This window comes from Meleagris gallopavo, chromosome 3 (assembly GCF_000146605.3).
Source record: "Meleagris gallopavo isolate NT-WF06-2002-E0010 breed Aviagen turkey brand Nicholas breeding stock chromosome 3, Turkey_5.1, whole genome shotgun sequence".
NCBI classification, from domain to species: Eukaryota; Metazoa; Chordata; class Aves; order Galliformes; family Phasianidae; genus Meleagris; species Meleagris gallopavo.
Window position 1 is genome coordinate 57,352,327 of NC_015013.2, and position 11,230 is coordinate 57,363,556.

At 38.3% G+C, this 11,230-nt stretch overlaps 1 protein-coding gene across 1 annotated transcript in view; it reads right to left on the reverse strand.

The window, feature by feature from the left end:
* Window positions 1-11,230, reverse strand: part of TOX (thymocyte selection associated high mobility group box) — a 106,161-nt gene that overhangs the window by 82,493 nt on the left and 12,438 nt on the right. Inside the window, exon 2 of the mRNA XM_031552866.1 lies at window positions 6,076-6,318. Coding sequence (XP_031408726.1) covers window positions 6,076-6,318 — 243 coding nt within the window. The remainder of the gene's footprint in view (window positions 1-6,075; window positions 6,319-11,230) is intronic.

The following is an 11,230-nucleotide window of genomic DNA, read 5'->3' on the forward strand; positions in this document are numbered from 1 at the left end:
TTTATAGCACAGCAAAGGCTTCTGCTAGTATATATGCAATTTATAAAACCTTGATCAAGTTACATCTTAATCAGCTTCTCTGAGTGTATTTTCTGTTGCCTTTCTGATGACAAAACATACAGCAGACATCAAAAGTAAGGAACGATAAACATGATGTCCCAGAGCCCTGGATGGAATAAATCATCATAATTCCAGAGAAGGCAATAAAGACATGCCAACTGATATCAGCTGAAGATTTGGCTGTGTATCCTTACGGTTAGGCTGCTTGACAAAACATGCACTAACTGTTGTAACCTTTTGTCACATAAAGCTTATTTCAATGAGATAACACAACTTCTAAATTAAGGTGGGTTTTGTTGTTGTTGTTTTTTTTTGTTTGTTTTTAAAGAAAAATATCCTACAAGATTAAAAAAGTGGCTTAATAAGAGGAAAAGAATATTTTTACACAAGATATTCTATGACCTTAGCTTTATAATTTGGTAGTTCTGATGGCAATAATTCACTGCAATAAAATTTGGGGTAGCAGCAGGTCTGTGTAGCATAACAGTAAATTTTAATGTAAACTCAAGACCAGAGCCCGATAATGAGACACAAATATGAAGTATTCACCAGAGACTAAAAGTATCTTCTACCACTACCATCCAATACAAGCTAGAAAAAGTACCCAACTGTGATGCAAATCTCAACGCTTAGGTTAGAAGGGACAAATATTTTGTGTTATTATCAAAATTATTCATTTTGTTCATCAGCACCATAAATTTCTGTTTGACTTGGTAGTTTGCATTAACGCCTAAAGGTGACAGAAAAATCAACCACATAGGTCAGCCTCAAGTTGAGTCATGAATACTGAATTTAAACTAATATTTATGAAGCTCTTAAATGCATTCCAGCTATAACAACAGCAATCTCCTGTATTGGATTTCTTAGCAACTGTACTGTGAATAAGAAACACCAGTGTCATTCTACCTGAGATGAGAAATGGAAAAAAAAAGCAGCTGCCTTCTTTTCTTCAGTATTACATAGTGGCACACTTTGTTTAAGATATTATTCTCTCATGAGTTGCATACCTACAAAATATAATTCATAAGAAAGAATAGTGTAATTGTACAGTGTAATTGTTCAGGCTTTGATGAAATGGGGCATAATGTTAAATAATTATACACTGCCTTTATTCTTCTGTCACAGTGTGGGAAAAAAAAAAAAAGCTTTTTATTGCTTTTATTTTAATATAAGGACATGGGCCTTTGTGACATGCATTTTATTTCAAACTAAAATGTCTATTATTCCACATCGGAACAATTATAGCTGATATCACATACTCTTCAGTGCCCTGGAAGATCTTTAGCTCTAGTCCACTGTTACATATTTTATGCATTACATGAAATAAGATACCTTAAGATTTTGAAAATATTTATTTTTGAAACAGCAATGAAATTGTCTGTAATCACATTTTCTGCTCTGCTTTGAAAGCAGCATTATTCAATATGCCAGTGGTCTTTTTCATAAGAGCAACATATTAGAAATTCATGCTGCTCTAATATATCTGAATTCATTGATGTACTGCACTCCCTATAGACCTAAAGAAACATTTCTGCTTCAGTTTCACATGTCCTGCATATTACCTACTGATGTGGTGGTTGTCAAAACAGTTGTACAGTAGTCTTTGAATTCAAAGCGTACCTTGACTGTATACTAAAAATGACAATAAACCTAAGTATATACATTATGCTGGCATTTGTTGCCAGCACAAGTAGAGCATTTGGGAAATAAATCCCCTGATTTTATTGCCTTTTAACATCTTTTCCACTTTAAAGTTCAAACCCAGAAATTTGAAGCATTCCAAGAAATTGAAGTCTCTTTTATTTCTTTCTTGCAAATTTTCTATAGTATACCATCATGAGTAACATCTTCAAAAAGATCAGAACAGGAATGAACTGAAAGCATTCCAAAAATAGCTTCTCTTTCTGTATATGAAAACAAGTGTGATTTTAACCCTGGTTTCTTGAGGAAAAAGCCATTTATAGTATATACTAAAGCTGAAATGACTGTAATTTTGTTGATAGAAAGGACACACAGTAAAACTCATTCTATACAACACATCCAGAAGCACATTTACAGATAAATGCCCATTTTCACAAGATGGTGTGTGTATACATGCATTTATTTGCACATGTTGGAAGAGCATTTCTTGTAGTTCTTGGAATATTTTAGGAAAATTAATGAAGAGAAGTGCTGGCTGGTCAAGGCCTAAGTGAAACTGAACCAAACCTACATTCAATTATAGTACACTGGAAAGGGATTGTTATTCTATTGTATAAAAACAAACATGCCTACAGAGCACCAAGACATTTTCATTAAACAGCGATAGCTGTATCTGACTGAATCCAATTAAGAAGCGGGAATACAAGCCATGTCCATTTGGAAGAAGGACCTTAGAGAGCTGCCGTGCTTGGACCACCATCCTGAGGCTGGACTATGCTGCCATACTCATATTCTGCATGAATTCTGCAGATTTCTCAACCCCAATATCTGATGCAAATGTAAATATAATGAGAACCTGAATAAATCTGTATTTGACGGTAAGGTATAAATGAGTGTGTGTGTTGTGTGTGTATGCATGTGTATGCCAATATGTCACCTAAGTGGAAAGAAAATGAATAAATAAACGTAGAAGCCAATGTAAGAACTGACAGCAGAATACCGAAACAGGGAAATGCTAGTGATTTATTTTTTCAAGTACTGGGAGTACAACAGGAACTTCAATCCATCTAAAAAACTTCTAAGGAGATTAATTCCAAATTTAAGTGCCAGACAGTAAATGGTAACAGGAAATTTCCATCTCCCAGCATTGTAAAATTTTTCAGAGAGAATTCCCACAGTGTAAAAAAAACTGTAAGAAGCTGATCCCTAATAAGAATTTACGAAGCCAGGAGTGGGTTCTTATTGTGTGCATTTAAGCACTTCCACAGAGAAGAATGCTTACAGAACTTGGGGGCAAATCCTGCAATCCTTATTCAAAGAGATTTCACTTGAAGCTTGGAAGGAGTGCTGTAGACTATGAAACCACAGGAGTTTTGAAGGATTTTTAGGAAGGCTAAATCCTCAATTTCAATCTGACCAAAATAATGGAAATACTCATCTGAAAACACCTGGTAGTTGAGATGAAAGAGAAATGCTACAGTGTACAAAATGCTTTACTACTTTGCTTTTTAGCTCAATGTGCTTCCTTTCTCTGATTTAGCTAGCAGTAATTAACACTTTATGTATAAAAACAGCAATTGAAAACCACTCATTGATTCTAATGCTGACAAAAAGTTAGGTATCATTGCTACGATACCAACAAGATTTAAAAACTTGCTAAAAAGAAAAGATGTTTAAACTAAAAAAATAATCTTCAATCAGATGCACATTGCACAGCATCTGAATTAGTCCCACTACAAGTAAAATTTGCTGAAGATGTGAAATTAATTAGGGAGAGAGAACAGCCAACAGGTTAATTTCTAAGAATAATTTTTTTCTAAAAATACTTACTTGTGCCCTGAAAAATGAAGCAAGATACACAGTTTCCAAATACTCTTAAATGATAGCTGATATACTAGAAATAATACAGAACAAGGGTTTAGACAGATTGGAGAAACTTATACATTATATTCTATGCAGGGCAATAAAAAAGTGATTTAGGCAAATAGTTGTTAAATGGATCAGAGTTTGATGAGATAGTAAAAGGGAAACTTAGAGATAAGTGATAGCAAGAAAAAAGAGGCATATTGGAGAAGAAAAGTTGTAAAGATTCTGGATTATAAAGAAGAGCTTCAATACTATGTAAAGAATGCTAAATCTACAAAATCCTGTTTTTCTTCATCAATGGAAGGGCAAAAGCACAATGGAACCATTCAATTCACCAAAGAAGGCACTGAATTCACTAAAGAATCAACTTAAATTATCTCTCTCAAGTTAATTCCTCTTGTTACCAAATTCAAATCTGAGGAACCATACTGCACAACAGTATTTGAGCTGTGCAGAATTGTGGTGTTAACAACCTACCAGTTGACTAATGTGAGATGTAGCTTAATCCCCTTGACAGGCAAGACAGCTTGAGCTAAAACTATCGCTAGTTAAGAAGCCCTCTTGCGTGTGAAGGGCAAGCAAGTTAAGGATAACAGTGGAGTTAGCCCATGATACTTTAAAGATCATGCTTTATTTATTGAATGAATCCTGAGAAATGACTGTTTAAATTTAATGCATATTTTCCCGAGTTCTGATTTTCATTTTTTTCTGATCTACTCTAAGTCCCAGTGGCAAAATTGTCTAGCTATATTATTCAGGTCTTTTCTGCATTTGCCCTAAATGCAGTAATTCACTGTGATGTTCTACAAACTCTCAAGGCCCTTTGTTCAGAGCCTGCTGCAAGAGGTTAATGCAGAACATCAGAGCTTAAAAGAATGCATAGTTTTGAGTCATAACCATGGCTTAGAAGAGGTCAATCCAATGAAATACTGATTATCTCGCTGGAGTGCTGTGAGTTTTCTTACTTTTGTAGGTCCATTCATAGTTCTGATCCTGAGCATCTCACAGAAGATCTAGTCCATATTCTTTGACAAAAGCTTTGTAGAAATGCAAGTAAAATTAAAAACATTTCCAGAAAGCATATTTATATTTCTGTATGAAAATCTTTCCTCCCACCCTCACACCTCTCATTATTGAACATAACCCTGGGGTCAGAGTCTGACCTCAAAAATGAAGTATGCAACACCCTTGTAAATCAATAACATCTAAGCAGCACATAAAAAGCCAAGACTAGCCCCCCTGCAGTACAGCTTGTTGGACATTCTCAGAGTGAATGCAGAGCTCCTTGCAACCACGGCATCTTTATTTTAATTAAGTTGCAGTGAGGCCCTTGTGACAAGGCAGATTTTCATTGCAAACTAACTATTTTCCTTCCAGCTTACAATTTCAGTTCTTTGGCCAACCTGGCTTTCCCTCAGCCCCTGCCTCTGAGGCTGTTTGCCTCTGGGACTAGTGGGGAGCTGAGCTCAGATCTCTCAGCCCCTAAACCTCCGCGTGCTGATTTATTATTTTATTTTAGTCAATACAGTGAAGAGCTAGTGAGGTGGAAGCCTAAAGTGCCTCAGTCCCTAAGCAAGAGCTTCCCAGCTGGGACACAGCTCACTAAATCTCTGATTGTCCTGGTAAGAAGCCCAGATAATAGGTCTAAGAAGAGCAGATCCTTAACTTCATCTGTCTGGATTTGCAGTTCCATTTAGAAGAGTGCCTGGAGTCAAGTGAGTCCCACATAACACCAGGTCCCATTCTCTACCAGGGGATTTTTTACTCTTTGGTTTAGAATTTGGTGCCAGCATGAAATAATGGCCTCTGTAAAAAGGTCTTGTAGGGAGCTGGTATGCAGGAAGTATACTAATTATTTGTAGAGCCCACTTGAAAATGTAACATGTAAAGTAGCTCTGCAGTTGTTGCAAGCAATTCAGCATTCAAAGAAGTGATTTATAATATAAGGTTTTCCAAGACTAAAACCATAACAACTATCTGACAGATTTTATAAGCAAATTGTCCAGTCATTTCAATTGGATTCTGTCTGGATAAGGACTAGAAACTGTAAAAAGGCTATAAGATTTGGCCTGGAATCAGAAATAACATTTGCTGTTTTCCAAACGTGTGGTAAACAAGAAAGGAGATATTCAATTTTTCGTACATCTTTCAGTACATGCTAATTAGAATGGAAAGAATCTCGTAAGAAAAAAGCATAGAACAACAACCATCTGGATCCAAATCCTGCTCCAATGAAGTCAAAACCCTGGGCCTGCTTTTGTCATTATTTAAAACTAAGTAATGTAGGACTAATACTACTCCAGGCAGTGGGTATCATCCTGGTTTTGAGGAATTCACCTGTAAAACCTCCATTGCCTCCAGTGGGAGGAGCATTTCACAGTACAATGTAAAACTGAGTCAAGTCAGCTTGCTCTATGACTTCAATGGTGTAGGAGCTAGCCCTGGGTCTGTATGTACACATTTTCATAACTTAAAGTAGTACAAAAGGGGAAGACTGAAAATACTCACCACAGAGAGCGAATTGGAAAGCAGTGTCCCATCTTGGCCAAGCATGTTGGAAACGGTAATTTCAGGTAAATCCATGTTTTGTGGGTGGAATGGAAGGAGGCCATTATGGTTCATTGGATGACACAGAGAGTGATATCCAGACTCTATTTCATTCAAGTGCACCAGTGAATGGTCAGGCAATGACGGAGGAGTGATTGGAGGTATGTTAAAATCTTCACTTTCAAGACTTGGACCAGGAAAAGACTGAAAAACAAATACAGAAATTGTGATGAAAATCAACGAATACCAAACAATAATAATAACAGAAGTCGCACAAAACAAAAAATGTCCAGGCCACACACTACTAAGCAGGAATTTCAACTTTACAAAGAGAATATTTTAAACGCCTACATATTATAACAGTGGAGTTTCACTATTATGTATGGGAAAAAATTACCCCTAAGGCATAAGACTCTCTGATACTTTCACAGCTTCTATTAGAAAGACATTTTCTTTTTTTTAAAGAAGTTGAATTCAATCAGATTTCAAGGGTCCTATTAAAATTTTCTAAGAGTGATCATACAGATGAATACCTTTTTCATGGGGACTGTGGTAAAAGGAATGCAATTTTTAAAATTAACATTGGCTCAAAATGGTTCACCAGACTCCCTGACACTCAGATCATGAACTATTCAGTAAGGAAGAAAAATATTGCTTTTAGGTTTACAAGAGAACCGGGCATTTGTTCTGCTACAAAGAAAAACAAATAAATATAGAAACAGGACACACTTTGTATGAATTTTCTGTATGTTTATAAAAATAAATTTACAATGTCTCAAAAAATACAGATTTCTCTTTTCTTAATCTATAATATCAAACACACATACATTTTGTCAGCCATATGAATTAGTTTTTCCATGAATCAACTGTTGAGACTTTTGTTGTCCACTGCCATTAAGTCACAGAATCACAGAATCACAGAATTGCCCAGGTTGGAAAAGACTTAAAAATCATCAAGTCCAATTGCAACCTAAGCATACTACCCTAACTCTAACAACCCTCTGCTAAATCATGTCCCTGAGCACCACATCCAAACGGTTTTTAAACACATCCAGGGATGGTGGCTCAACCACCTCCCTGGGGAGCCTATTCCAGTGCTTAACAACCCTTTCAGTATCCAACCTAAACATACCCTGGTGCAACTTAAGGCCATTTCCCCTTGTTCTGTGACCTGTCACCAGTGAGAAGAGACCAACCATGCACTCACTGTAAGAACCTTTCAGATACTGGAGCAATAAGCTTCCCTCAACCTCCTTTTCCCCAGGCTAAACAGCTCCTTCAGTCACTCCTCATAGGGCATATTCTCCATGCCATTCACCGGCCTTCTTTGGATCTGCTCCAGCACCTGAATGTCCTTGCCCAAAAATGAACACAGTACTCAAGGTGAGGCCTCACCAATACCAAGTACAGGGGCAGGATGACTTCCCGAGTCCTGCTCACCTCACCATTCCTGATACAAGCTAGGATGCCATTGGCCTTCTTGGCCACCTGGGCACACTGCTGGCTCATATTCAGCTGACTGTCCATCAGTACAACAAGGTCCCTTTTCATCAGGCAGCTTTCCAGCCTGGGGAGCCAAGCCTGTAGGGTTGCCTGGGGTTGTTGTGTCCAAAATGCAGGACCTGACACTTGGCCCTATTGAAACTCATACAATTAACCTTGGCCCATAGATCCAGTCTACCCAGATCCCTCTGTAATGCCTTTCTCTCCTCTGGCAGATCAGCACTCCCTCCCAACGTGGTGTCATCTGCAAACTTAGTGAGGGTGCACTCAATCCCCTTATCAAGATCATTAATAAAGATGTTAAACAGAAGAGGCCCCAGTACTCAGCCCTGGGGGACACCACTCATGACCGGCCACTGGTCATCCAACTCAAATTGATCCAAGGAAAAGCTACAGGCAAAGTCAGAGTAATGCACCAATGAGGATAATTGCTATTATTTATCTACATTCTTCATGCAGCAGGTAGGCTCACTTGGAGAATAGGGGTAACTATGTTTTGATTTCTTAAAGGGAAAAAGTAAGCAGTGTTAGATGCATGATCCAAAAAAAGAGTTAAAGAGATTAGTTACAGTGGTTCAATCACTTTGAACCTCCTTTTAGAAAATGTTAGCACATGCCAGAGCCACAGTTCTGAGATAGCACAGAGAGGCTAGTTCCATCCATTTTGCTCCTCTTCTGCAACATGGCACTGCTGTAGATGCTGCCTTTCTTTACTCTGGAAGTGCAAGGACTTAGATACATTCTGCATCTGCAAAGTACCTTCAAGAAAGATGAAAACGAGGCCATAATTTCAAGGAACAACTATTAGAAGACAATGTTTTCCCAAATAGAAGTTTGTAAATAGTACAGTGTATGAACTCATACAGAAGGACAAGGGAAGAATCAATACCCAATTATCAACAGAGAGGTTTTCATTAGTTATCATAGTAATACTGTCTTCCCCAATGCCTACGGTTACTCTTTTACATCCATGTATGAGCATGGATATAAAAATTTTACCAAACAACAATCAAGAGGCAAAAGTGAAACTCCAGAGAATGAAAACAACAGGACAGGCTCTGGCAGCAATATCATTATCCTTACTTGAGAGGACTTTGGTTCTGCCGATGTCTTATAGATGTGTTTCCCAGGAGTTTGCTACCTCACTGCCATTTGCTCTTCCTAATGGGAAGGAATCTTTGTCCATAGGATGATCTACTGTGAAAGGAAATATTCCTAAACCAAACATAAATAGTCTGGATGTAGCTACACACCTAATATTGAAGGTGTTCAGCAAAACGGCTGTTTTATTTGCGCACCCTTCTTTCCTAGAAGAATGACAGTCCAGCTTTTGCTGTAATTAGACCTTGATTTGTTGTTTCAATTGTCTTTAATTAGTAACACAAAAAATGGTGGAAGGAATTGCACTGCATTTATGACATTAAATTCACTTATGGAAAGGGAAGTAAAATACCAGTGCCATAAAATTCCACCACTCAAAGTGTGTCAATCATGTGTAACTGTATATATCATGTGGACTAAATATTTTAAATACAAGGTTTCTCTGGGGCTATTAAAAAAAAAGTTATTGTTTGAGAATTGGTTAGGTTGTACTTGATCCCACATCAGTGTTGATTACTATTGAGGAGGCTTCTGAAAGTAGTATGAGTAGTGTAGGCAATAGTAACATGTCAAAACAATATATAATTTGTATGATGTTAATCACTAACTGTAGTAAACATAATCCTATCATACTATGGTAATGCCTGAAAAAAAAAACAGCCAGTTATAGAGCACTAGTGCTTCTTATACACATACTTCTAATTATTTTTTCTTTTAATTTTATTCAATAAGAAAACACAAACTATTTGTCAGCTTCAATCAAACTAGGCAGAATGCAAGTACAGCTCATATGCATTAATAATAATTGTAGCCTACAGAATTAACTTTTCCTAGAGCATGGGGAGAAGGATTAGAGTCTTTCTACACTCCCCTCCAGGTTTCTTGCTTTCATGGTTAGCTACAACATCAGCACAATTTTCCCCACGCAGAAAGATACAAAACAACTCCATTTCATTCTAGTGGTCACAAAAGTCCAAGCTTTCCTTTTCACTTTTGAATCAAAAAGAGTAGCTTTATTTACTTTACCACAGAGCTGCCAGGAACTTTGCCAATGGTTGTGCTTTCATATCGTGACTGTGGTAGTGGTTTTTCTCAGGTCTTCAGTTTAGGGGAACTTCCCAAATCTTTATTACATTAAATAGAGGAAGTCCTCTGCAGAGTAACACCATCAACCCCAATGCAAAGCGCTGAAGGAATAAAGGCTTTAATTTTACTTCATACTAAAGAAAATTTTAATTACATCTGAATTTATTACAAGCAGATTTCAGTGTATTTCAGATGGGAACTACACAGTGGATGCTTCAGAACTAAACATCTTTTAATCTGGGCTATTTACAGAATTGAAAATATCAGCAAACCATCTGAATTAGTGATGTCTTCTCAAACCTAAATGACAATAATCTGTGGTTTTGGTTAAATATCTGTGACATTTCTGCCTCAAATAATGGAAACTTCATAGAACAAGTGATCTTTGAGATAACCACTCTAAGATGAAGAGACCTAATTACCTATGCCATCTTAGCCTATAACTTTATGAGATAAGCTTGCCATAATAAAATGATATGAACGCTTAACCCTGAGACACCATCCTACCAAAGTCCACACTTTTGCTCCTGAATTTTTTGCTCTTGGTCTGCTTCAATTTATCTTTGGCCACTTAGCTTGGCCAAATCCAGCAACAAAACAGAGAAGAGGATCAAAACTGGGGATGTAGACAAATCTCAAGGGCTATGTGTTCTGTAATGCTAATATCACAACAAAATCTTGCTTTTATATTTTTTAGGAAGCCACAGAATCGTAGAATCACAGAATTGTAGGGGTTGGAAGGGACCTCCAGAGATCATCGAGACCAACCCCCCTGCCAAAGCAGGTTCCCTACACCAGGTCGCACAGGTAGGCGTCCAGGCAAGAGTTGAATATCTCCAGAGAAGGAGACTCCACCACCTCCCTGGGCAGCCTGTTCCAGTGCTTCGTCACCCTCACCGTAAAGACGTTCTTACGCACATTCGTGCGAAACTTCCTATGCTGCAGCTTATGTCCGTTTCCCCTTGTCCTGTCTCCATGTACCACTATGGTACTCACCACTATGGCTGCCACACCTCAGATATTTATAAACCTGGATCAGGTCCCCTCTCAGTCGTCTTCTCTCAAGGCTAAACAGACCCAGTTCACTTAGCCTTTCTTCCTAGGGGAGATGCTCCAGGCCCTTCACCATCTTTGTGGCCCTCCGCTGGACTCTTTCCAAGAGATCCCTGTCTTTTTTGTACTGGGGAGCCCAGAACTGGACACAGTACTCCAGATGAGGCCTTACCAGGGCAGAGTAGAGGGGGAGGATCACCTCCCTCGACCTGCTGGACACGCTCTTCTTAATGCACCCCAGAATGCCATTGGCCTTTTTGGCCACGAGGGCACACTGCTGGCTCATGGCCAACCTGTCGTCCACCAGGACGCCCAGGTCCCTCTCTGCAGAGCTCCTCTCCAGCAGCTCATCCCCCAGCCTGTATTGGTGCAT